This window comes from Aedes albopictus, chromosome 3 (assembly GCF_035046485.1).
Source record: "Aedes albopictus strain Foshan chromosome 3, AalbF5, whole genome shotgun sequence".
Lineage (NCBI taxonomy): Eukaryota > Metazoa > Arthropoda > Insecta > Diptera > Culicidae > Aedes > Aedes albopictus.
In genome coordinates, this window is record NC_085138.1 from 213,221,634 (window position 1) to 213,247,915 (window position 26,282).

Sequence of the window (26,282 nt, forward strand, 5' to 3'; positions counted from 1 at the left end):
GGACACAATTAGCACATATGGGGACACAACGAACACAAGTCATTTACCTTTGAACTCCAGTTCAACTCGCACAATTCACAACCGCACAAAACTAGCTAACTTTTACAAGGCCTAAACGGGGGTACAGTAAATGGTTAATTCAGACTAAAGCACGATTCACGTTTATACTTTCTTACAAAATCACACCACGGAAAAAACCCTACACCACGATCCTTCTTCTGCCACGATCTGGGACAAAGTGAACGAGAATATTTCTGTAATTCCTCAGATTGGATCGACGGTATGGCTCCCGGAAACAGAAGCCCGACGGTCTCCGTTAATCATGTTCGTGTGATTTCAGTTAAAGAAATTGCTTTCGCAATTGAATTGTCTGCCCATCTTATTTCGTTACAAAGCCAAGTATTCAAAAGCCAACTACTTCGGTGTTCTCTAGCAAGATAACGAGAACACGAACAGTAATTCTCGTTACAGTGTACGCAGTACGCAACTACGCTGCGTAGCGGTTTACACTTCACGAAGCTGTATGCTATGATTTCATTGACTGTTTTGTCTAAACTCCGGCTACGTCCGTGTAAATCATGCTTGAATTTAATATGATTTTGTATTCTTTTATAAAGATACAATTAATAAACGAGTAAATAACACAAATAATAAATAACAAAAAAGGGCTACCGTTACACCGTATATAAGTGCATCAATTTTGCCATATATTTATATTTAAAATTGTGTATATAATGCTGCATTACTTTAAACACCTCATTGAAGCAATATTAAAGTCGAAAAGGGAATGAAATCAAATTAGTGCCTCATATTGCAGCACGTTGACAGCCATTGCTAAAGTGACATTAATGCATGTGCTGTACATTTGCATTTGCACCTGTTTAATATGTGCAACACGAAAAACCAAAACAAAAATCTATTTTTAGCACCGTTTCGTTATCGACGGTACTAATGCCCCCCAAATGAATGTTTTAACCATCATTTTTTTGTTGCCGTTATCATCGTGGTCGGGAGTCGAACCAGAAGTGTTGAAGACCGCTAGATGAGTTCCATACGTGCTGGCGCCTTGGACTGTTTCTGCTGCAGTGATAACAACAGAAATTTCATAAACTAAAAGAAAACTGTTCTTATGTCTCAATCATTGCTGTAGAGTGCAAAACGACAACGCCATATGTAATAGAATCCCTGTAATTACATTCTGATAAATCACTGAAAAATACATAATGCATTTTAGAATATATTTATTCAATATAAGAAAATTAAAACACCCCTCGCACACTACTCATATGCTAATTGTGGTTTCCAGCATTATTGGCATGAGATAGCAGGCAACAGAAATTAAGAGAAAAAGTCATCTCTAAAAAGGTTTTGCTGAAGAAAGTCGTGGATCGGTGGTTCAAACGGAGAATAAGTTGGTCGGGAGTCGAGCCAGAACTGTTAAAGACCGCTAGAGTTGACCGTAAAGTTGTTCACTCTTCTCGATTTCATTTGTTTACCATTAGAGTCAAGCTTTTATAATTGTATTGTTAGAGCAACCTTTGCTAGTTTGTACATTGCATTTATCCAGTTTTTGCAGTGCTGAATTATCGAATTATCGTATATCACCTTTTAATGCACCCTAATGTAGAGAAAAAATGTAATGCATCAATACATTGATAATGCCAATCCAAAAGATTATTGCATGAAAAGTGTGGAATTACTGCATTTTGCATTGCAAAGGTTTATATTCTGTTATTCTGTTATAATCAACGCACCCCCTGGCCGTGGCCAATCTGCGTTGTTTCGCTGGGCGATACGTCTACCAGTAGACTTGTATCTGCCCTATGCTAAACCGATTAGCATATCAAGTCCTTTCCACTGATGAGTAGGCTCGAATGTCCCGCCCCTCCCTATAACCCATAGGGGGAAATAAGGAGTTTCCAGTTTCAAGTATTGTATTGATTATGACACCAACTCTTTCTATTCCTTGGGAAAACAAATCACTAGACTTGGATTATCAGACTACTATTAATAATGAACATAATTAAGATACAAACTTACTCAACTTTGCTGAAAACGGCATGCTTGTACCTCATTAGGGTATCGAGATATACGTGTTTGAATTTTTCAGACACAAGGCGCCACCTAGCGGATAAATCCCAAACCAGAGACTTTATTATCAGATAGTTCTGAGCTTGCTGAAGAATTTTCCCGAAGACAGCATCATTCTATCTTATCAGGTTTCTGAGATATGAGGGTTTGAACATTTTTGACACTGGAGCCGCCTAGCGGCCGAATCACGAACCAAAGTCGCTTTTGCCAGTTAGTTCTTAACCTGCTGAACAAATTCGCCGAAGACACTATACTTCTATCTCATCGGGATCTTGAGATATACTTTGCGCAAAGTATGTGGCCAATTTTGGTACCCCAAGACAATCCGGAATAACTCCGGAACCATGTGGACCAGGCACCCATGTCCCCGGCATCAAAAACTAGAAGAGTTTTTCGGGAAGTTGTGAAAATTTCATCAAAATCTATCGAAGAACAAAAAAGTTATGACCATTTTTGTGCTTTTCCGCAATTTTTTTTACCCTTATTCGAAAGATTATTGAATTTTCTATCAAATGACTTGTTTGAATCGATTGGTTTAGTTAAATAACTAAGTTTTCTAGAGCAAATAGCTTGAAAGTAGTGTGTTTTAATTTGTGTTTGTCAATTATCTTTGAAACATGCGTAATAAATTAAAATTCTTTCTTCGGCAAAATTGTGGCCCCTGTTCCACTCTACAATTCATTCTTTGACACCAAACTTCTAGCTCTTATTGTTAGCTCTTAGTTAAATAACTAAGTTTTCTAGAGCAAATAGCTCAAAAGTTGTATGTTTTAATTTGTTTTGGTCAATTATCTTTGAAAAATGCGTAATACATTGAAGTTTCTTCTTAGGCATAGTTGTGGCCCCTGTTTCACTCTACAATTTGTTCTTTGACATCAAACTTCTATCTCTTATCGTTTTCTTGCAATTTCGATTTAAACATCGCATTTCAGATCATAAATTTGCAACTGTCAAGGTAAGCACTTTTGTGTGCACTGTGCCGCACATTTAAACCAAAATTGCAAGAAAGCAATAAGAGCTAGAAGTTTGGCGTCAAAGAATGAATTGTAGAGTGGAACAGGGGCCACAATTTTGCCGAAGAAAGAATTTTAATTTATTACGCATGTTTCAAAGATAATTGACAAACACAAATTAAAACACACTACTTTCAAGCTATTTGCTCTAGAAAACTTAGTTATTTAACTAAACCAATCGATTCAAACAAGTCATTTGATAGAAAATTCAATAATCTTTCGAATAAGGGTAAAAAAAATTGCGGAAAAGCACAAAAATGGTCATAACTTTTTTGTTCTTCGATAGATTTTGATGAAATTTTCACAACTTCCCGAAAAACTCTTCTAGTTTTTGATGCCGGGGTTATGGGTGCCTGGTTCCGGAGTTATTCCGGATTGTCTTGGGGTACCAAAATTGGCCACATACTTTGCGCAAAGTATATCTCAAGATCCCGATGAGATAGAAGTATAGTGTCTTCGGCGAATTTGTTCAGCAGGTTAAGAACTAACTGGCAAAAGCGACTTTGGTTCGTGATTCGGCCGCTAGGCGGCTCCAGTGTCAAAAATGTTCAAACCCTCATATCTCAGAAACCTGATAAGATAGAATGATGCTGTCTTCGGGAAAATTCTTCAGCAAGCTCAGAACTATCTGATAGTAAAGTCTCTGGTTTGGGATTTATCCGCTAGGTGGCGCCTTGTGTCTGAAAAATTCAAACACGTATATCTCGATACCCTAATGAGGTACAAGCATGCCGTTTTCAGCAAAGTTGATCAGCAGGCTAAGAACTATCTGGCAATGGCGTCTTTGGTTCGAGAATCGTCCGCAAGGTGGCGCCAGGGTAAAAAATATTCAAACTTCTATATCTCAGAATCCTGATAAGATACAGTGACGATTCGTTCGTTGAGAGCTCGTTAGATGGGCTGTCTCGATGGTTGAATGTTCACTGGTTGGGGCAAAACCCAACTAAAAAGCACTGTCAATGTCAAAATAGATGTCAAAACGAGTTTGACGTCTGACCGCCGTCGCATCACAGCTCCTGTATACAGAACGTTTACGCAAGTATGTGAGTGTTCCGTGACGTAATTCTCGTCACTTGCGTGTGTCTAGAGCATTTTGATTAGTAATCCTACATTATAGAGATCTGCGGAGGCGGCCATTGTGAGCCAATCGTGCAGAGAGAACTGTCAAAGTGTGAGCCAAATGAACATGCTTATCGTTCGTAGGAAGGCGTCTTTTGAACGGTATTGCAATCGGAACTAAATAAATAAAAATTATTTATTTTTAATATCGAGAAATTGGCGGCATATGTATGTTTATTAAAAAGATAAAAATTTATTAATTCTGTTTTCAAAAGCTCATGCTTATGACGACACTTTTGTTGCTGAACTTGTCGAAAAAACTTCCATTGCTGCTTCTTGCTTCACTTCTGCCGATATGATTAGCGTAACACTTTTGCAATGAATTTCAGATTTCTTCGATTGCTCCGCTATTTCAAAAAAATTTTGGAAAAAAAATTCTACCATAGTTAGAAAATGTAAACAAAACAACTTGAACCACAACGAAGTCACGCACAAAGTTTGAACATCTAGCTTTGTAGCAAGTGTTGGCAGCTGTGTGTAACTTCCGCTCATCTCTATGTAGAGGATTTCTAATTTTGATCAGTTGTCAGTTGCCCCAACGAACGAACACGATTCGCTAATCGGGGCGCAGTCGTGACCCAACCATCGAATCCGGACTGTAGAATGATGTCGTCTTCAACAAAGTTCTTCAGCAAGCTAAATACTTTGTGATAGTTGAGTGTTTGATTCGTGATTTATTCGTTAGGTTATTCGCTACACCATGTTTGACCCCCTGTAGACAAATTTTGTCACCCCACAATATTGCTCCGTTTAGTTCCGGGAATGTCTCCAGGAATTTCTACAGGAACTCTTCCGGATTTTTTTCCAAGAATTTCTCCGGGAAGATCTCTAGGAATTCCTCTGGAAATTTCTCCGGGAATTCTTCTGGAAAATTTTCCAGGATGTCCTCTAGAACCCACATTAGAAACTCCTTCTGGGAATTTCTCCAAAGAGTTTTCCAGGAATTCCTCCGGATTTCCTCCGAGAATTACCACAGGAATACCTCGATGAGTTCTTCCGGAAATTAGTCCATGAATTCGGGATTTCCCTCAGGAATTCCTTAAAGAATTTCTCCAGACTGGATTTCTCCGAGAATTTTTCTAGGAGTTCCTCTAGGAATATCTCCGCGAAGGTTTCCGGGAATTGCTTCGGAAATTTCTTCAAGAAATTGTCCGGGAAATCCTCCTAAAATTCTTCCAGGAATTCCTGTGGGAATTCAGCCAGAAATTCCTTCGGGAATTTCTTCAGGAACACTTCCGTTCAAAAAATATCCTCTGAAAATTTCTCCAGGAAGTCTTTCTTCAGGAAGTCTTCCGTGACGTTTTTCAGAAAACGCTCTGAGAACTTCTCCAGGAATTCCTTCTCTGTTTTCTCCAGGAACTCCACCGGGAATTTCTCTGGAAATTCCTCCGCGGATGTCTCTAGAAATTTTCTCTGGAATTTCTCCAGAAATTCCACTAGGAATTTCTTCCGGAAATCCTTCCAAAATATTTCCTGGAATTCCACTAGGAATTTCTCCGGGAATTCTTCAATGACTCCCATCAGCAATTTCTCCGGTGATTCGCAAGGTGATTCCTTCAGTTATTTCTCCAGGACTTTTTCCGGGATTATTTATTTATTTATATATATATATGTATATATATACAGGGTGTTTGGTTCCGGGTTTTGGATATTTTCAGGGCTGATAGGTCTTGATGAGAGATGAAAAAGTTCCCATGGAACATAGGGTCGGAAATCACTGCTAAGTGAGTTAATCACATTTTAAGTTTTTAATTTTTGGTTATCTTTGAAGTCCTAAATCTACTAAACTATCAATCGTACAAACTTTCTCAGCGCACGAATTGAAAGCTAATTACTTCTACTTTCTTAGTCCCTTGGACGTCAACTTTGTAAAAATAGTTTAAAAGGCCTTAAATTGAAAAATAATGCAAAATTGGTCGAAAAAATCGACTCTTTTTTGGACATTTTTGATGATTTAAATATGAAAATAATGCTTTTGTTAAAAAAGTTCTTCCACAAAACATGCACGAACTTGTTCCCTAAAAATGTTTCTTTGACACCAAAACTCTATCTTTTGTAGTTAAGCCAAAAAATGTTTTTGAAAATAACGTTCCAAATTGCATTAACTTCATGCCAAAACAATGGTCATCACTAGGGACAATGGAAATTCGCGATTTCGCGGAAGCCGCGAAATCCGCGAAATTGGGCTACGGTCGCGAAATTTAAGAAATCCCGCGAAATGACGCGAAATCAGAGAAAATTTAGAAAATAATCCTGAAATTTCGCCAATATAAAATTTTAAAACATAAATTATCTGATAACTTTTAACAGTGTAAAGAAATTTACGGTTCCGAATCTGGCAAAATAAAAGTTTGATGCATTTTGCTTCTACTTCTTTTCAGATTTTTCATCAAATTTGTTACCTTTTCTGTAAATTTATGATTTCGCCTCACAAAATCCAAGTGAATTATTCATTTCACATGCAATATTCATGTTTTCTTCAACGATACGGTCAAAAATATGGCGCCGCGAAATCACCGCGAAATTAGCAATGTTGGTCCGCGAAATTAAGGAAATTTTGCCGCGAATTTCCATTGTCCCTAGTCATCACCCTATCCGTCGTGCGTTCGTGTGCTGTTGCTCCACGGCATGAGGACGACTACTGCTGCTGGCTTGGCTGCTGGTGATGTCATCGCATACAGAAAACGAGCTCGCTCTTTGTCGCGTCACATCTCCGCCTGTGGAATCATTCGAGGCGGAGTTTGGATTTGCGCATACTAAGTGCGACGTGCAGTTAACTTGTTTTTCGACGGAGCGAAAGGAAAGCGCCGACGGAAGTGTATTGCGCGCAAACCCCAACATTTTATTCCCACCTTTGGGTTTCCGCGCCGAAGACCCAGCGCCAGATTCGGCGACAAAGAAAACTGACAGCAATCGCCGGACAGTTGGCAATCCTGATATTTGACGGCGGCCGCCCGGTTGTCATGGGAGTGGATTGTTGTCACGCAAATAGATCTTTTCGTTGAAAATGCATGTGTATTGAGTTATTGTTGACAGATTTTCTGCAGTGTGAGTGTGAAATTCAGCGATTTTCTGTATCGCGTAAGCTTTCGCTGGAAGAAAACGTCATGTTGTTCAGCGAAGCAAGGAAAATTTTCAGTGAAAAAAGCAATATTTACAAGAGCAATCATTTAAAATCCTTCGCACTCGTAGCTCTGCTGCGGTGCTGTTCAGATGGGGGGTCTGTGCGTGCGGCAATTTAGAGCATGCACTTATTTGATGCATTTCATTTTTTTTGTATGATGTGCAAGGATAATGATTATTTCTTGCATAACATTCCCACTGGGACAGAGCCTGTTTCTCAGCTCAGTTGTAAAACATACAGCAATAAATTCTTTTGGAACCAATCATGGCGGTCCTTGAGAAATGATACCTTTGGGGAACCTAATCAACAAGTAGGCCATTTTAGGAGATATTGGGGATTTTTAAGGAACATTGGGGATTTTTACGAGATATTGGGTAGGGTAAAGGGAACTTAGGAATCATGGGGGTCCTTGGGAAATGATACCTTTAAGGAATCTAATCAACAAGTTGGACATTTTAGGAGAAGTTGGGGATTCTTAAGGGACATTGGGGATTTTTAGGAGATATTGGGGATTTTTAAGGAACATTGAGGATTTTTAGGAGATATTGGGGAGGTTAAAGGGAACTTAGGAATCATGGCGGTCCTTGAGAAATGATACCTTTGGGGAATCTAATCAACAAGTTGGACATTTTAGGAGAAGTTGGGGATTCTTAAGGGACATTGGGGATTTTTAGGGGATATTGGGGAGGGTAAAGGGAACTTAGGAATCATGAGGATCCTTGGGAAATGATACCTTTGAGGAATCTAATCAACAAGTTGGACATTTAGGAGAAGTTGGGGATTCTTAAGGGACATTGAGGATTTTTAGGAGATATTGGGGAGGTTAAAGGGAACTTAGGAATCATGGGGGTCCTTGAGAAATGATACCTTTGGGGAATCTTATCAACAAGTTGGCCATTTTAGGAGATATTGGGGATTTTGAAGGAACATTGGAGATTTTTAGGAGATATTGGGGAGGTTAAAGGGAACTTAGGAATCATGGCGGTACTTGAGAAATGATACCTTTGGGGAATCTAATCAACAAGTTGGCCATTTTAGGAGATACTGGGGATTTTTAAGAAACATTGGGGATTTTTAGGAGATATTGAATAGGGTAAAGGGAACTTAGGAATCATGGGGGTCCTTGAGAAATGATACCTTTGGGGAATCGTATCAACAAGTAGGCCATTTTAGAAGATATTGGGGATTTTAAGGAACATTGAGGATTTTAAGGAGATATTGGGGATTTTTAAGGAACATTGAGGATTTTTAGGAGATATTGGGGAGATTAAAGGGAACTTAGGAATCATGGCGGTCCTTGAGAAATGATACCTTTGGGGAATCTAATCAACAAGTTGGCCATTTTAAGAGATATTGGGGATTTTGAAGGAACATTGGAGATTTTTAGGAGATATTGGGTAGGGTAAAGGGAACTTAGGAATCATGGGGGTCCTTGAGAAATGATACCTTTGGGGAATCTAATCAACAAGTTGGCCATTTTAGGAGATATTGGGGATTTTTAAGGAACATTGGGGATTTTTACAAGATATTGGGTAGGGTAAAGGGAACTTAGGAATCATGGGGGTCCTAGGGAAATGATACCTTTGGGGAATCTAATCCAACTTGTTACATTTTAGGAGAAGTTTTGGATTCTTAAGGGACATTGGGGATTTTTGGGAGATATTAGGGATTTTTAAGGAACATTGAGGATTTTTAGGAGATATTGGGGACGTTAAAGGGAACTTAGGAATCATGAGGATCCTTGGGAAATGATACCTTTGAGGAATCTAATCAACAAGTTGGCCATTTTAGGAGAAGTTGGGGATTCTTAAGGGACATTGGGGATTTTTGGGAGATATTGGGGATTTTTAAGGATTATTGAGGATTTTAAGGAGATATTGGGGAGGTTAAAGGGAACTTAGGAATCATGAGGATGCTTGGGAAATGATACCTTTGAGGAATCTAATCAACAAGTTGGCCATTTTAGGAGAAGTTGGGGATTCTTAAGGGACATTGGGGATTTTTAAGGAACATTGAGGATTTTTAGGAGATATTGAGGAGGTTAAAGGGAACTTAGGAATCATGGCGGTACTTGAGAAATGATACCTTTGGGGAATCTAATCAACAAGTTGGCCATTTTAGGAGATATTGGGGATTTTTAAGGAACATTGGAGATTTTTAGGAGATATTGGGTAGGGTAAAGGGAGCTTAGGAATCATGGGGGTCCTTGAGAAATGATACCTTTGGGGAATCTTATCAACAAGTAGGCCATTTTCGAAGATATTGGGGATTTTCAAGGAACATTGAGGATTTTTAGGAGATATTGGGGAGGTTAAAGGGAACTTAGGAATCATGGGGGTCCTTGAGAAATGATACCTTTGGGGAATCTTATCAACAAGTAGGCCATTTTCGAAGATATTGGGGATTTTCAAGGAACATTGAGGATTTTTAGGAGATATTGGGGAGGTTCAAGGGAACTTAGGAATCATGAGGATCCTTGGGAAATGATACCTTTGAGGAATCTAATCAACAAGTTGGCCATTTTAGGAGAAGTTGGGGATTCTTAAGGGACATTGGGGATTTTCAGGAGATATTGGGGATTTTTAAGGAACATTGGGGATTTTTAGGAGATATTGGGTAGGGTAAAGGGAACTTAGGAATCATGGGGGTCCTTGAGAAATGATACCTTTGGGGAATCTTATCAACAAGTAGGCCATTTTAGAAGATATTGGGGATTTTTAAGGAACATTGGGGATTTTTACGAGATATTGGGTAGGGTAAAAGGAACTTACGAATCATGGGGGTCCTTGGGAAATGATACCTTTGGGGAATCTAATCAACAAGTTGGACATTTTAGTAGAAGTTGGGGATTCTTAAGGGACATTGGGGATTTTTAGGAGATATTGGGGATTTTTAAGGAACATTGGGGATTTTTAGGAGATATTGGGGAGGTTAAAGGGAACTTAGGAATCTTGGCGGTCCTTGAGAAATGATACCTTTGGGGAATCTAATCAACAAGTTGGCCATTTTAGGAGATATTGGGGATTTTTAAGGAACATTGGGAATTTTTACGAGATATTGGGTAGGGTAAAGGGAACTTAGGAATCATGGGGGTCCTTGGGAAATGATACCTTTGGGGAATCTAATCAACAAGTTGGACATTTTAGGAGAAGTTGGAGATTCTTAAGGGACATTGGGGATTTTTAGTGGATATTGGGGAGGGTAAAGGGAACTTAGGAATCATGAGAATCCTTGGGAAATGATACCTTTGAGGAATCTAATCAACAAGTTGGACATTTTAGGAGAAGTTCGGGATTCTTAAGGGACATTGGGGATTTTTGGGAGATATTGGGGATTTTTAAGGAACATTGAGGATTTTAAGGAGATATTGGGGAGGTTAAAGGGAACTTAGGAATCATGAGGATCCTTGGGAAATGATACCTTTGAGGAATCTAATCAACAAGTTGGACATTTTAGGAGAAGTTGGGGATTCTTAAGGGACATTGGGGATTTTTAGGAGATATTGGGGATTTTTAAGGAACATTGAGGATTTTTAGGAGATATTGGGGAGGTTAAAGGGAACTTAGGAATCATGGCGGTACTTGAGAAATGATACCTTTGGGGAATCTAATCAACAAGTTGGCCATTTTAGGAGATATTGGGGATTTTTAAGGAACATTGGGGATTTTTAGGAGATATTGGGTAGGGTAAAGGGAACTTAGGAATCATGGGGGTCCTTGAGAAATGATACCTTTGGGGAATCTTATCAACAAGTAGGCCATTTTCGAAGATATTGGGGATTTTTGAGGAACATTCGGGATTTTTACGAGATATTGGGTAGGGTAAAGGGAACTTAGGAATCATGGGGGTCCTTGGGAAATGATACCTTTGAGGAATCTAATCAACAAGTTGGACATTTTAGGAGAAGTTGGGGATTCTTAAGGGACATTGGGGATTTATGGGAGATATTGGGGATTTTTAAGGAACATTGAGGATTTTTAGGAGATATTGGGGAGGTTAAAGGGAACTTAAGAATCATGGCGGTCCTTGGGAAATGATACCTTTTGGGGAATCTAATCAACAAGTTGGCCATTTTAGGAGATATTAGGGATTTTGAAGGAACATTGGGGATTTTTAGGAGATATTGGGTAGGGTAAAGGGAACTTAGGAATCATGAGGATCCTTGGGAAATGATACCTTTGAGGAATCTAATCAACAAGTTGGCCATTTTAGGAGAAGTTGGGGATTCTCAAGGGACATTGGGGATTTTCAGGAGATATTGGGGATTTTTAAGGAACATTGGGGATTTTTAGGAGATATTGGGTAGGGTAAAGGGAACTTAGGAATCATGGGGGTCCTTGAGAAATGATACCTTTGGGGAATCTTATCAACAAGTAGGCCATTTTAGAAGATATTGGGGATTTTTAAGGAACATTGGGGATTTTTACGAGATATTGGGTAGGGTAAAGGAAACTTAGGAATCATGGGGGTCCTTGGGAAATGATACCTTTGGGAAATCTAATCAACAAGTTGGACATTTTAGGAGAAGTTGGAGATTCTTAAGGGACATTGGGGATTTTTAGGGGATATTGGGGAGGGTAAAGGGAACTTAGGAATCATGAGAATCCTTGGGAAATGATACCTTTGAGGAATCTAATCAACAAGTTGGACATTTTAGGAGAAGTTGGGGATTCTTAAGGGACATTGGGGATTTTTGGGAGATATTGGGGATTTTTAAGGGACATTGAGGATTTTTAGGAGATATTGGGGAGATTAAAGGGAACTTAGGAATCATGGCGGTCCTTGAGAAATGATACCTTTGGGGAATCTAATCAACAAGTTGGCCATTTTAGGAGATATTGGAGATTTTTAAGGAACATTGGGGATTTTTAGGAGATATTGGGGTGGGTAAAGGGAACTTAGGAATCATGGCGGTCCTTGAGAAATGATACCTTTGGGGAAATTAATCAACAAATTGGATATTTTAGGAGAAGTTGGGGATTCTTAAGGAACATTGGGGATTTTAGGAGATATTGGGGAGGGTAAAGGGAACTTAGGAATCATGGGGGTCCTTGGGAAATGATACCTTTGGGGAATCTAATCATCAAGTTGGCCATTTTAGGAGATATTGGGGATTTTTAAGGAACATTGGGGATTTTTAGGAGATATTGGGTAGGGTAAAGGGAACTTAGGAATCATGGGGGTCCTAGAGAAATGATACCTTTGGGGCATCTAATCAACAAGTTGGACATTTTAGGGAACATTGGGGATTTTTAGGAGATATTGGGTAGGGTAAAGGGAACTTAGGAATCATGGGGGTCCTTGGGAAATGTTACCTTTGGGCAAGCAAGTTGGATATTTTAGGAGAAGCTGGGTATACATAAGGAACATTGGGAATTTTTAGGAGATATTGTGGAGGGTAAAGGGAACTTAGGAATCATGGGGGTCCTTGAGAAATGATACCTTGAGGAATCTTATAAACAAGTTGGACATTTTAGGAGAAGTTGGGGAATCTTAAGGAACATTGGGGATTTTTAGGAGATATTGGAGATTTTTAAGGAACATTGGGGATTCTTAAGGAACATTGGGGAATTTTAGGAGATATTGGGAAGGGGAAAAGGGAACTTAGGAATCATGGGGGTCCTTGGGAAACGATACCTTTGGGGAATCTGTTACCACCGGCAATGATCGACAAGTCGGACATTTTAGGAGAAGCTGGGCATTCATAAGGAACATTGGGGATTTTTGAGAGATATTGGGGATTTTTAAGGAACATTGGGGAATTTTAGGAGATATTAGGAAGGGGAAAAGGGAACTTAGGAATCATGGAGGTCCTCTTAGGAGAAGTTGGGTGTTCATAAGGAACATTGAGGATTTTAAGGAGATATTAGGGATTTTTAAGAAACATTGGGGATTTTTAAGGAACATTGGGGATTTATAGGAGATATTGGAGAGGGTAAAGGGAACTTAGGAATCATGGGGGTCCTTGGGAAATGTTACTTTTTTGGAATCTAATCAACAAGTTGGATATTTTAGGAGAAGTTAGGTATTTATAAGGAACATTGAGGATTTTTAGGAGATATTGGGGAGGGTAAAGGGAACTTGGGAATCATGGGGGTTCTTGAGAAATGATACCTTTGGGGAATCTAATCAACAAGTTGGCCATTTTAGAAGATATTGAGGATTTTTAAGGAACATTGGGGTTTTTACGAGGTATTGGGTAGGGTAAAGGGAACTAAGGAATCATGGGGATCCTTGGGAAACGATACCTTTGGGGAATGTTATCATAAAGTTGGACATTTCAAGAGAAATTGGGGATTCTTAAGAATTATTGGGGATTTTGAGGAGATATTGGGGTAAAGGAAACATTGGAATCATGGGGGTCCTTGGGAAATGATACCTTTGGGAAATCTAATCAACAAGATGGATATTTTTGGAGATATTGGAAATTTTTAAGGATCATTGGGGATTTATAGGAGATATTGAAGAGGGTAAAGGGATGTTAGGAATCATGACGGTCCTTGGGAAATGATACCTTTGAGGAATCTAATCAACAAGTTGGACATATAAGAAAATTTAGGGATTCTTAAGGGACATTGGGGATTTTCAGGGCGATATTGAGTTAGGTAAAGGGTACTAAGGAATCATGGGGATCCTTGGGAAACGATATTTTTGGGAAATGTTATCATAAAGTTGGACATTTTAGGAGTAGTTGGGGATTCATAAGGAACACTGGGGATTTTTAGGAATTGTGGAGGTTAAAGTTAACTTAGGAATCATGGGGTCCGTGGGAAATGATACCTTTGGGGTTCGTTAGATTTAGTTGGACATTTTAGGAGAAGTTGGGGATTCTCAAGGAACATTGGGAATATTTAGAAGATATTGGGGATTTTTGAGGAACATTGAAGATTTTTAAGGATCATTGGGGATTTGAAAAAAAAAATTGGGAGATATTGGAAACTTTTCAAGGTGCGTTGGGAATTGTAGGAGATATTGGGGAGGGTATTCGGAACTTAGGAATCATGGGGGTCCTTGGGAAATGATACCTTTGGGATTCGTTAGATTTAGTTGGACATTTTAGGAGAAGTTGGGGATGCTTCAAGAACATTGGAAATTTTGAGGAGATATTGGAGATTTTTAAGGAATGTTGGGGCTTTTCAGAAGATATAGGGGATTTTTAAGGATTTTTTGGGCTTTTTAGAAGATATTGGAGATTTTTTAAGGAACGATTGGGATTTAAGGAGGTATTGGGGAGGGTAAGGGGAACTTAGGAATTATGGGGGTCTGCATGGGAAATGATATCTTTGGGGAACCTAAGCAACAAGTTGATCATTTTAGCAGAAGTAGGGGATTTTTTAAGAAACATTGGTAATTTTTAGGAGATATTGGAGAGGGTAAAGGAAACATAGGAATCATTATCCCCAATGTCCCTTAAGAATCCCCAACTTCTTCTAAAATGGCCAACTTGGTGATTAGATTCCCCATAAGGTATCATTTCCCAGGGATCCTCATGAATCCTAAGTTCCCTTTACCCTACCCAATATCTCCTAAAAATCCAAAATGTTCCTTATGAATCCCCAACTTCTCCTAAAATGTCCAACTTGTTGATTAGATTTCCCAACGTTATCATTTCCCGAGGACCGCCATGATTCCTAAGTTCCCTTTACCCTCCACAATATCTCCTAAAAATCCCCAATGTTCCTTAAGAATCCCCAATTTCTCCTGAAATGTCCAACTTTATGATAACATTCCCCAAAGGTATCGTTTCCCAAGGATCCCCATGATTCCTAAGTTCCCTTTACCCTACCCAATATCTCGTAAAAATCCCCAATGTTCCTTAAAAATCCCCAATATCTTCTAAAATGGCCAACTTGTTGATTAGATTCCTCAAAGGTATAATTTCCCAAGGAACCCCATAATTTCTAAGTTCCCTTTACCCTCCCCAATATCTCCTAAAAATCCCCAATGTTCCTTAAGAATCCCCAATTTCTCCTAAAATGTTCGACTTGTCGAATAGATTCCCCAAAGGTATTATTTCCCAAGGACCCCCATGATTCCTAAGTTCCCTTTACCCTCCCCAATATCTCCTAAAAATCCCCAATGTTTCTTAAGAATCCCCAACTTCTCCTAAAATGTCCAACTTATTGATTAGATTCCCCAAAGGTATCATTCTCCAAGGACCCCCATGATTCTTAAGTTCCCTTTACCCTACCCAATATCCCGTAAAAATCCCCAATGTTCCTTAAAATCCCCAACTTCCCCTAAAATTTCCGACTTAACGATTAGATTCCCCAAAGGTATCATTTCTCAAGGACCCCCATGATTCCTAAGTTCCCTTTACCCTACCCAAAATCTCCTAAAAATCCCCAATGTTCCTTCAAAATCCCCAATATCTCCAAAAATGGCCAACTTGTTGATTAGATTCCTCAAAGGTATAATTTCCCAAGGACCTCCATGATTCCTAAGTTCCCTTTAACCTCCCCAATATTCCCTAAAAATCCTCAATGTTCCTTAAAAATCCCCAATATCTCCCATAAATCCCCAATGTCCCTTAAGAATCCCCAACTTCTCCTAAAATGTCCAACTTGTTGATTAGATTCCTCAAAGGTATCATTTCCCAAGGACCCCCATGATTCCTAAGTTCCCTTTACCCTACCCAATATCTCGTAAAAATCCCCAATGTTCCTCAAAAATCCCCAATATCTTCGAAAATGGCCTACTTGTTGATAAGATTCCTCAAAGGTATCATTTCTTAAGGGCCCCCATGATTCCTAAGTTCCCTTTACCCTACCCAATATCTCCTAAAAATCCCCAATGTTCCTTCAAAATCCCTAATATCTCCTAAAATGGCCAACTTGTTGATTAGATTCCCCAAAGGTATCATTTCCCAAGGACCGCCATGATTCCTAAGTTCCCTTTAACCTCCCCAATATCTCCTAAAAATCCTCAATGTTCCTTAAAAATCCCCAATATCTCCCAAAAATCCCCAAAGTCCCTTAAGAATCCCCAACTTCTCCTAAAATGTCCAACTTGTTGATTAGATTCCTCAAAGGTATCATTTCCCAAGGATCCTCATGATTCCTAAGTTCCCTTTAACCTCCCCAATATCTCCTAAAAATCCTCAATGTTCCTTAAAAATCCCTAATATCTCCTAAAAATCCCCAATGTCCCTTAAGAATCCCCAACTTCTCCTAAAATGTAAAAAGTTGGATTAGATTCCCCAAAGGTATCATTTCCCTAGGACCCCCATGATTCCTAAGTTCCCTTTACCCTATCCAATATCTCGTAAAAATCCCCAATGTTCCTTAAAAATCCCCAATATCTCCCAAAACTCCCCAAAGTCCCTTAAGAATCCCCAACTTCTCCTAAAATGGCCAACTTGTTGATTAGATTCCCCAAAGGTATCATTTCCCAAGGACCGCCATGATTCCTAAGTTCCCTTTAACCTCCCCAATATCTCCTAAAAATCCTCAGTGTTCCTTAAAAATCCCCAATATCTCCCAAAAATCCCCAAAGTCTCTTAAGAATCCCCAACTTCTCCTAAAATGGCCAACTTGTTGATTAGATTCCCCAAAGGTATCATTTCTCAAGGACCCCCATGATTCCTAAGTTCCCTTCACCCTACCCAATATCTCCTAAAATCTCCAATGTTCCTTAAAATCCCCAATATCTTCTAAAATGGCCTACTTGTTGATAAGATTCCCCAAAGGTATCATTTCTCAAGGACCCCCATGATTCCTAAGTTCCCTTTACCCTACCCAATATCTCCTAAAAATCCCCAATGTTCCTTAAAAATCCCCAATATCTCCTAAAATGGCCAACTTGTTGATTAGATTCCCCAAAGGTATCATTTCTCAAGTACCGCCATGATTCCTAAGTTCCCTTTAACCTCCCCAATATCTCCTAAAAATCTCCAATGTTCCTTCAAAATCCCCAATATCTCCTAAAAATCCTCAATGTTCCTTAAAATCCCCAATATCTTCTAAAATGGCCTACTTGTTGATAAGATTCCCCAAAGGTATCATTTCTCAAGGACCGCCATGATTCCTAAGTTCCCTTTAACCTCCCCAATATCTCCTAAAAATCCTCAATGTCCCTTAAGAATCCCCAACTTCTCCTTAATGTCCAACTTGTTGATTAGATTCCTCAAAGGTATCATTTCCCAAGGATCCTCATGATTCCTAAGTTCCCTTTACCCTCCCCAATATCCCCTAAAAATCCCCAATGTCCCTTAAGAATCCCCAACTTCTCCTAAAATGTCCAACTTGTTGATTAGATTCCCCAAAGGTATCATTTCTCAAGGACCGCCATGATTCCTAAGTTCCCTTTAACCTCCCCAATATCTCCTAAAAATCCTCAATGTTCCTTAAAAATCCCCAATATCTCCTAAAAATCCCCAATGTCCCTTAAGAATCCCCAACTTCTACGAAAATGTCCAACTTGTTGATTAGATTCCTTAAAGGTATCATTTCCCAAGGACCCCCATGATTCCTAAGTTCCCTTTACCCTACCCAATATCTCGTAAAAATCCCCAATGTTCCTTAAAAATCCCCAATATCTCCTAAAATGGCCTACTTGTTGATTAGGTTCCCCAAAGGTATCATTTCTCAAGGACCGCCATGATTGGTTCCAAAAGAATTTATTGCTGTATGTTTTACAACTGAGCTGAGAAACAGGCTCTGTCCCAGTGGGAATGTTATGCAAGAAATAATCATTATCCTTGCACATCATACAAAAAAAATGAAATGCATCAAATAAGTGCATGCTCTAAATTGCCGCACGCACAGACCCCCCCATCTGAACAACACCGCAGCAGAGCTACGAGTCCGAAGGATTTAAATGGTTGCTCTTGTAAATACACTTTCGTCGGCGCTTTCCTTTCGCTCCGTCGAAAAACAAGTTAACTGCACGTCGCACTTAGTATGCGCAAATCCAAACTCCGCCTCGAATGATTCCACAGGCGGAGATGTGACGCGACAAAGAGCGAGCTCGTTTTCTGTATGCGATGACATCACCAGCAGCCAAGCCAGCAGCAGTAGTCGTCCTCATGCCGTGGAGCAACAGCACACGAACGCACGACGGATAGGGTGATGACCATTGTTTTGGCATGAAGTTAATGCAATTTGGAACGTTATTTTCAAAAACATTTTTTGGCTTAACTACAAAAGATAGAGTTTTGGTGTCAAAGAAACATTTTTAGGGAACAAGTTCGTGCATGTTTTGTGGAAGAACTTTTTTAACAAAAGCATTATTTTCATATTTAAATCATCAAAAATGTCCAAAAAAGAGTCGATTTTTTCGACCAATTTTGCATTATTTTTCAATTTAAGGCATTTTAAACTATTTTTACAAAGTTGACGTCCAAGGGACTAAGAAAGTAGAAGTAATTAGCTTTCAATTCGTGCGCTGAGAAAGTTTGTACGATTGATAGTTTAGTAGATATAGGACTTCAAAGATAACCAAAAATTAAAAACTTAAAATGTGATTAACTCACTTAGCAGTGATTTCCGACCCTATGTTCCATGGGAACTTTTTCATCTCTCATCAAGACCTATCAGCCCTGAAAATATCCAAAACCCGGAACCAAACACCCTATATATATATATATATATATATATATATATATATATATATATATATATATATATATATATATATATATATATATATATATATATATATATATATATATATATATATATATATATATATATATATATATATATATATATATATATAGGGATATATATATATATATATATATATATATATATATATATATATATATATATATATATATATATATATATATATATATATATATATATATATATATATATATATATATATATATATATATATATATAGGGTAAGTGTACCAATTATGGCTATAGTACCATTTATTCGCCATAGTTGATTTTCACCCTTTAACGATATATATCAACAATAAAAAAAAATGTGAACAACAGATCACGTTCACAAAAGAAGGTTGCATTCATTTAAAGTCCACATTTTGCTCAAATTATGGTAGAAATAAATCATTTTCCTTAAAATTTCGGCTCCCTTGCACCCTTTTTCGCCATAGTGTACCAATTATGGCTAATCCCATAAGAAATGCATGCAAATAGTGCGAAAAGGAACCGAAGTTAAAAAATGTAGCCATAACTGGGACAGGGTTCCTATCATTGGCACACGCCGTAATAAATACTAAAAGTAGTTTTGGCTCCGTTTTTATATTTTTCCTGTGAAGTATGGAAACTAAACTATCTTTTAACATGTTGGTGACATTCGTTGGTTTTCGTGTTATTTTTGTACAAATAGTTTACCTTAGGTAGTGCCATAATTGGTACAGGCACCCTATATATATATATATATATATATATATATATATATATATATATATATATATATATATATATATATATATATATATATATATATATATATATATATATATATATATATATATATATATATATATATATATATATATATATATATATATATATATATATCGGGACAAACCAGCACAAACGTGCTGTTTTTTTGCATTTCTTCAATGGTTTTTTTCTCAAAATATGTGATGTAAATATTTTTTATGATCGAGTTATTACTCTAACTTGTGATTTTACTTCGAAGGTGAATTCCAAGGGAATTTGCTTGAGCTGGTTGGGAATCGCCGTTAAATTTCAAGGGGCGTTTCAATGCGTTCTTGTAAAATTGGCTTCTTTAGCGGTGTTGAGATAATTCCATATTCAGAATCTGCATGCAAAACTGAGCCGAAATCCAAATTTTCATGAATGTTGGTGCCCGGGAACCTATTTAAAAACCAATTTGAAGTTTGTATGGGAGCGATTTGTCGAATCACCCCTCGTCGCATTTTGTACTGGGCGGAGCTGTCAAGCAGTTGGCCAGCTGTCAAAAGGTGATTTCGAAAAATCTCTTCGAAAGCGATTTTAGGTACCAAAATGAAGTTCTAAAAATCTGAAAAAAATCATGGTGGTTCAGAAAAAGGTGCTCCTTTGTATAAAATCAAAAAATCAATACATTTTTCTTAATTTAAAAACCCAATTATGGACTTTTATGTTAATGCTCTTATTACGTGAAACGACCTCTAGACAGATTCTCTATAAAATAATATACGTAACACGCATTGAAAAGTTTAATGCTGAACTTTTAAACTAGAATTTTCCATATTTTTCATAATGAAAACATTTTATCTCGACGAATTCTTCTGAAAACACATTGGAGCACCCCTCCGACTATGCTCCTCCATCCTTACCACCATCAGCTGGCAGCATCGGCAGCATGAGCAGCATAAAAGAAATGTCAGATTGAATCAAAACAAACCACACCAACAGAGAGAGAGAATATCACGCACGTGTTGCTCCTACGTTAAATATGTCAAAGCGATGTGTCAGTTTTGTTGCTGTCTCGCTCTGCAATCGAACGACGATTCCAACGGCGATTCGAACGGTGATTCCAAAAACGACGGTTCTGATTCGTCGTGTTCAGTTAGCAAATCCACGTACAATATTTGATCCTAGACGGAATAGTATACTATACCTTGGAAGTATAGGTATACCTTGACCATTTGTGGAGACAGACCTTTGTCTAGGAATATTGGTGCTGAAATAGTGATTGAAGAAGAATGTTTGGTTGTTACAAAAAAAAAAACAACAAACGCCCTAAACAAAAGCTGTCGTTTCTTTTTTTTTCAGATTCATTAATTGACATCGAAGCTAAAAGCCGCCGCCGAGGAAGTGAATTAAAAATTTTAGAACAATGGGGTTGGCACAAGGACCGTCGGTCTTCAAAAAAGAAAAGCATGTACGATAATGCAGACTACATAGAAACAACAGCTGATTTGTTTCTGAAGAGGGCATTGGCACAATATTTTACGTAAGTTTTATTGATTTTCCATTTTACCCACTTAATATTATTTATACTCCATATTCTATCAGTAAAGCAGATTATAGTAGTTTTGTAGCTGCAGTTGTGAAGTTCAGGGGAATGTTTTCTCCGTTTGTGTACTCAGAATTGTCAGTCATACGAGGCGATCACTTGCCGCTATAACTAAGTCAATTTGAAACCGATTGATTTAAAATTTTGTATAGAGTTAGGCACGTACAGTATCTAACTCTGTACAAAAATTCAAATCAATCGGTTTGGAATTGACTTAGTTATAGCGGCAAGTGCCCAAAATAGGTACACCTGCCCAAATGGTACAAGACCCTATCTGGATGCGAATCGATTGTGACACTTCCAAAGTAGGGTATCTCGATAGAGAAGATCAATGCGCCAGAAAAGTATTATTTCCCATATTAAATATTTCCTTAGTGCGCCAGAAAAGGTAGCCTGCGACTTGACATACCCTTCACTGAACGATCCTACGACACCTGGCCAGGTCCTTACGATCAGCGGGGAAGGGAAGGAAATGTTGCTTAAATCTACTTCAGATGATGCCCAAGAACTTCGTCCACCATCACAGATATCTGAAGTTGGAAATGGGTGGGATTTTCTGGGGCGCTTTCCTTGGCGAAAAAGCGTTGTTTAAAATATGGATTATATTTAGGTAAGGTACTGTAGTGGCAATCCCTGCTCGGTGTAACTGCCGAACCCTCTTTAGTATTCGAATATGAATATGATCATATCATATAATAAAGTTTAGTCTTGACTTGACTACGAACGTACTCGGACACAGTTGTTATTCATAATGAAGAACGTCTCGCTTAGCTCGTTATAACAGTGTCGACGAGGAGAAATGTAGCTTCAACTTGCTGCACGTTTTGCGACCGCAGGTGTAAATATCAACTTTTGGCGTGAACTTTTCGTGCAAGTTGTTTTTCTTTTGGTGACAAGCGTGCATATTTTTTGTGTGGTGCATTTTATTTCAAGTATTTCATCCTCTAGTGCATTTTTTCGCGCAACGTATGTGTATGTGTTTTATTGCGTAATTTTGTTTGTGCTTTTTTTTTTTTTGAGGATAAGTGCATAAGTGCATCGATTTATTTTGATCATTTTCAACGTCAGTTATGTAATGTTCACGACCGCCGGTAATTTATTACTTTTGGCGTGAATTAGACGGTGAGAATTTTTAGTGACAGTGCGCCGGTAAAACTTGGTGTTTTAATGCTTGCAACATTCACGGCCGCTGGCGTTTATTCGTTTTTGGCGTGATTTTGTTTGTTGCTTTTTATGGAATATTTTCTGTGATTGTGTACGAACAGTTGTGCATTAAAAATTGCTAGGTCAGCCGTACTGCTTTCATCGTCCTATTTGTGGTGTAACATAGCGTAAAACACGCTTTTTATCTTGCATTTGTCACTGACCATTTTGTTTTTATGAAAGAGGATTTTTTTTTTGGTAGTACATTTTTCCGATAGGAAAAACAGACTTTTTTGTCCTCTATTTTATTGCCACCATTTGCATAAAACTTTGTTTTATCGAGCACCATTTCCATTTTATCGACTAGACGGAGAGGAAATCCCGATCATAACCGATTTGATTCAACGATCAACTGTGGCCTCCAGACGGTGAAATCGACTACATATAAATACTGCATTTGAAGTTGTGTTCGTGTGCGTAAAGATCCAATAATCTTGACAGCTTAGTGTTTTGGCTAGAAGGCTTAAGAAATTCAAGAAAATGCATTTAGCGCATTTAGTAGATGCTGTGTTATCGACACGGTGCATTAAGTTGTCTTTGATGGAGATCGTTTGTTAAGTGCTTCCTGTGCGAGAACTTTGTGTGACCAATACCATGTGATGACCTTTAACCAGTTGTATTTTGTCTACTCGCCACAGTTTTTGTTTTTAGTTTCACTCCTTTTGTCGTTTGCTTAATAGGGGTCAACTGCGCAAAGTGCATCGATGTTTATTTGCTGCTTTGGTACTGGTTTTTTGTCTTGTCGTACCAATCGCATTTGTGGTAGAGTGCACTTGCACAATCCGGAAACGAAAAAGAAGGGTACATATCATTAAAAAAAGAATCGCTGCAGGTTGCTGTTTGTCCAGGAGACGATGGACTTCGATTGGATGTAGGAGCTTCAGCTACCATGACGGATTCTGTGCAACATAATCTTGAAACAGGATGCAGTAGAACACAAATATTTCATATTGGATAGTGCCCAAGAGAAGTGTGAAGAAAGGAAGATTATAAGACAGTGTAACTAAAAAAAATATTAGTATTCGAAATGTGTTAATCTAGAATTTTAAAATGTTCGATCGATTTGTATATATGTTAATTGTTCTTATGTATCTAGCTTAAAAACTTTGTTATTATAAGCTGTCAACTAAAGGGGGAAGGATTGTAGTGGCAATCCCTGCTCGGTGTAACTGCCGAACCCTCTTTAGTATTCGAATATGAATATGATCATATCATATAATAAAGTTTAGTCTTGACTTGACTGCGAACGTACTCGGACACAGTTGTTATTCATAGGGGCAGCAGGGACGGATGTCCTGGGGCCTGACGCACCCCCCCGCTTGCGAGTCAGCCGCGTAGTTGCCGGCTAAGAATAGGACTACTAACCCCAATTCAAGGTGTCAAGCGACCCGTGCCGAGGAATGAGTGATCGAGGGGGTGAAATAGATGCTCGATCTTTAACGGAGCCTGTGGGGCACCTGGGCACCCCCCACAGTAAGCTGTCCCTTACCGCGTTAATGCAGAGCTCTGGCGTGGTGGACATTCTTTCTCGTGCGACTCGTGGGAATAAAATATGAGTAACAAACCAATACAGAAATCAAGTGTAGCAGGTAGTAGTGGTGGGATCAACCCCTTCGCAAGAAGCGGGTTGATGAGATCTCCGACAAGGAGAAGTGAGGAGATAGGCGCTGGGAGTTGCGTACGCAGCTCAAGCGTGGGTGCTCCAGTCCACTTCCCGGCAAGCCAGCCGGTGGAGGTTATGGACGGAGCGTGGTTGTTGAGGGCCGTCAACCGAGGATCCAAAGGACGGTCCGCAATAGAGGTGGCTGAGCAGCAGCTTGGCAAAATCATCGACTTTGCGTCCACTAAGTCGAATATAAGCAAGGACCTGAAAACGGCCTTGCTTCGACTTAGGGCGTCGATCGACAATGCCAAGCAGGAGCACGCGGCACTCGCGTTGCTGACTGCTGCAGCAGCGGAGCCTGCAAATGAGAAAGTGCCGAAGTTTACCCAAACGGAGGCCTTCTCCTTCGCAGGAAGTCCGAATAAGGCGGAAGCGACTGCTCGCGACAAACGGGGCAAGCAATCGCAGAAGCGGGCGAGGCAACCGTCAGGCGAGGAGCTGTCTGGCGGTGCCCGCAAGGCCAGGCGAATCATTACCCCGAAAGTCGGTAATAATGCCGGAAGGTCGGACCCCAGCCAGGGTTCCCGGAAAGCTGGGAAGGGTGGGCCTGAAAAGGCTGGCCCGTCCCGGAACGATGGGAACAAGGGGTTGCGACCGCTAGTGGGCCCTCAACAGCCACAGAGTAGGGCGATCCAAGGGGTGGACCCCCCTTGGACGAAGGTAGAGCGGAAGAGGAAGAAGAAGGCGAATCCGCAGGTAGTAGCGCAGGACGCCAAGCCAAGGCGTAGGAGGGCAGGTGCCAAGCGCGAGAAAGGCGACGCTATCGTCATCAAGACGGAACAGTCCAAGTACTCGGACGTCTTGAAGATGATGCGAAGCGACGCCAAGCTTGAGGGTCTTGGAGCCGACGTACGCAGTATTAGACGTACTCGTACGGGCGAGATGATCCTGGAGCTGAAGCGCCAGAAGGAGCACAAGGGCGCCGCCTATAAGAGGCTGGCAGAAGAGGTCCTTGGTGAGGGTGTGCAGGTGAGGGCTCTGACACATGAGGCGACTCTGAAGGTCAAAGACATCGATGAGATCACCGAAGTGGAAGAGCTCGTCACGGCACTGCGGCAACAGTGCGATGTGCAGGTGGCCGCCGCAGCCGTTAAGCTACGGAAAGGGCCAGCAGGGACACAGATAGCCTTGGTTCAGCTACCTGTGGCGGACGTCAAAAAGTCCGTTAAAGTAGGGAGCATAAAGGTGGGTTGGTGTGTATGTCACCTGATATTCCACGAGCCACCAGAGGTTTGCTTCAGGTGTCTGGAACCAGGACACAAGTCGTGGGACTGCAAAGGCCCCGACAGGCGCAAACTGTGCAGGCGATGCGGCGCTGAAGGTCATAAGGCCCAAAGCTGCACGAGTCCGCCCATCTGCATGATCTGTACCGGGAAATCCTCGAACAACAGACATCCGATGGGCGGTCCAAGGTGCCCGGCCTTCAAGAAAGCCGCAGTGAACAACAAATCACAGTGCAGGTAACGCAGCTGAACCTGAACCACTGTGATGTGGCTCAGCAACTGCTTTGTCAGGCAGTTTCTGAGTGGGAGACGGATATCGCCATCATATCGGACCCACACCGAGTACCCGCCGGCAACGGCAACTGGGTCGCGGATGGGACCAGAAAAATGGCGGCGATATGGACGACGGGTAAATACCCCGTTCAAGAGTTGGTGTCTACTACCTATGAGGGCTTCGTGGTCGCCAAAGTAAACGGGGTCTTCTTCTGTAGCTGTTATGCGCCTCCGCGGTGGCCGATCGAGCAGTTCACGCAAATGCTGGACCGCTTAACGACCGTGCTAACAGGGCGAAGGCCGGTGGTAATAGCGGGCGACTTTAATGCCTGGGCCGTGGAATGGGGAAGCCGTTTCACGAACCAGCGGGGTCAGATCCTGCTAGAAACACTGGCCATCTTAGATGTCGACTTGGCTAATGTCGGTACCAAGAGTACCTTTAGTCGAAACGGAGCGGAGTCAATTATTGACGTGACCTTTTGTAGTCCTGGCCTAACAAGTAGTTCGAACTGGAGAGTAGATGATGGCTACACTCACAGCGACCACCTGGCGGTTCGCTACAGTATCGACTACAATAACAGCAGACAGCGGATAGAAGAAGAGGCGGCTAGGCCAAGGCCAAGCCCTCG

At 40.0% G+C, this 26,282-nt stretch overlaps 2 protein-coding genes across 2 annotated transcripts in view; one reads left to right on the forward strand and one right to left on the reverse strand.

Moving 5' to 3' along the window:
* The window catches only part of LOC134292216 (uncharacterized), a 352,332-nt gene that overhangs the window by 263,672 nt on the left and 62,378 nt on the right, over window positions 1-26,282 (reverse strand). The window lies entirely within an intron of this gene.
* LOC109416430 (uncharacterized) overlaps window positions 1-26,282 on the forward strand; it is a 188,738-nt gene that overhangs the window by 109,877 nt on the left and 52,579 nt on the right. Inside the window, exon 5 of the mRNA XM_062861194.1 lies at window positions 21,048-21,228. Within this exon, the coding sequence (XP_062717178.1) occupies window positions 21,048-21,228 (181 nt within the window). The remainder of the gene's footprint in view (window positions 1-21,047; window positions 21,229-26,282) is intronic.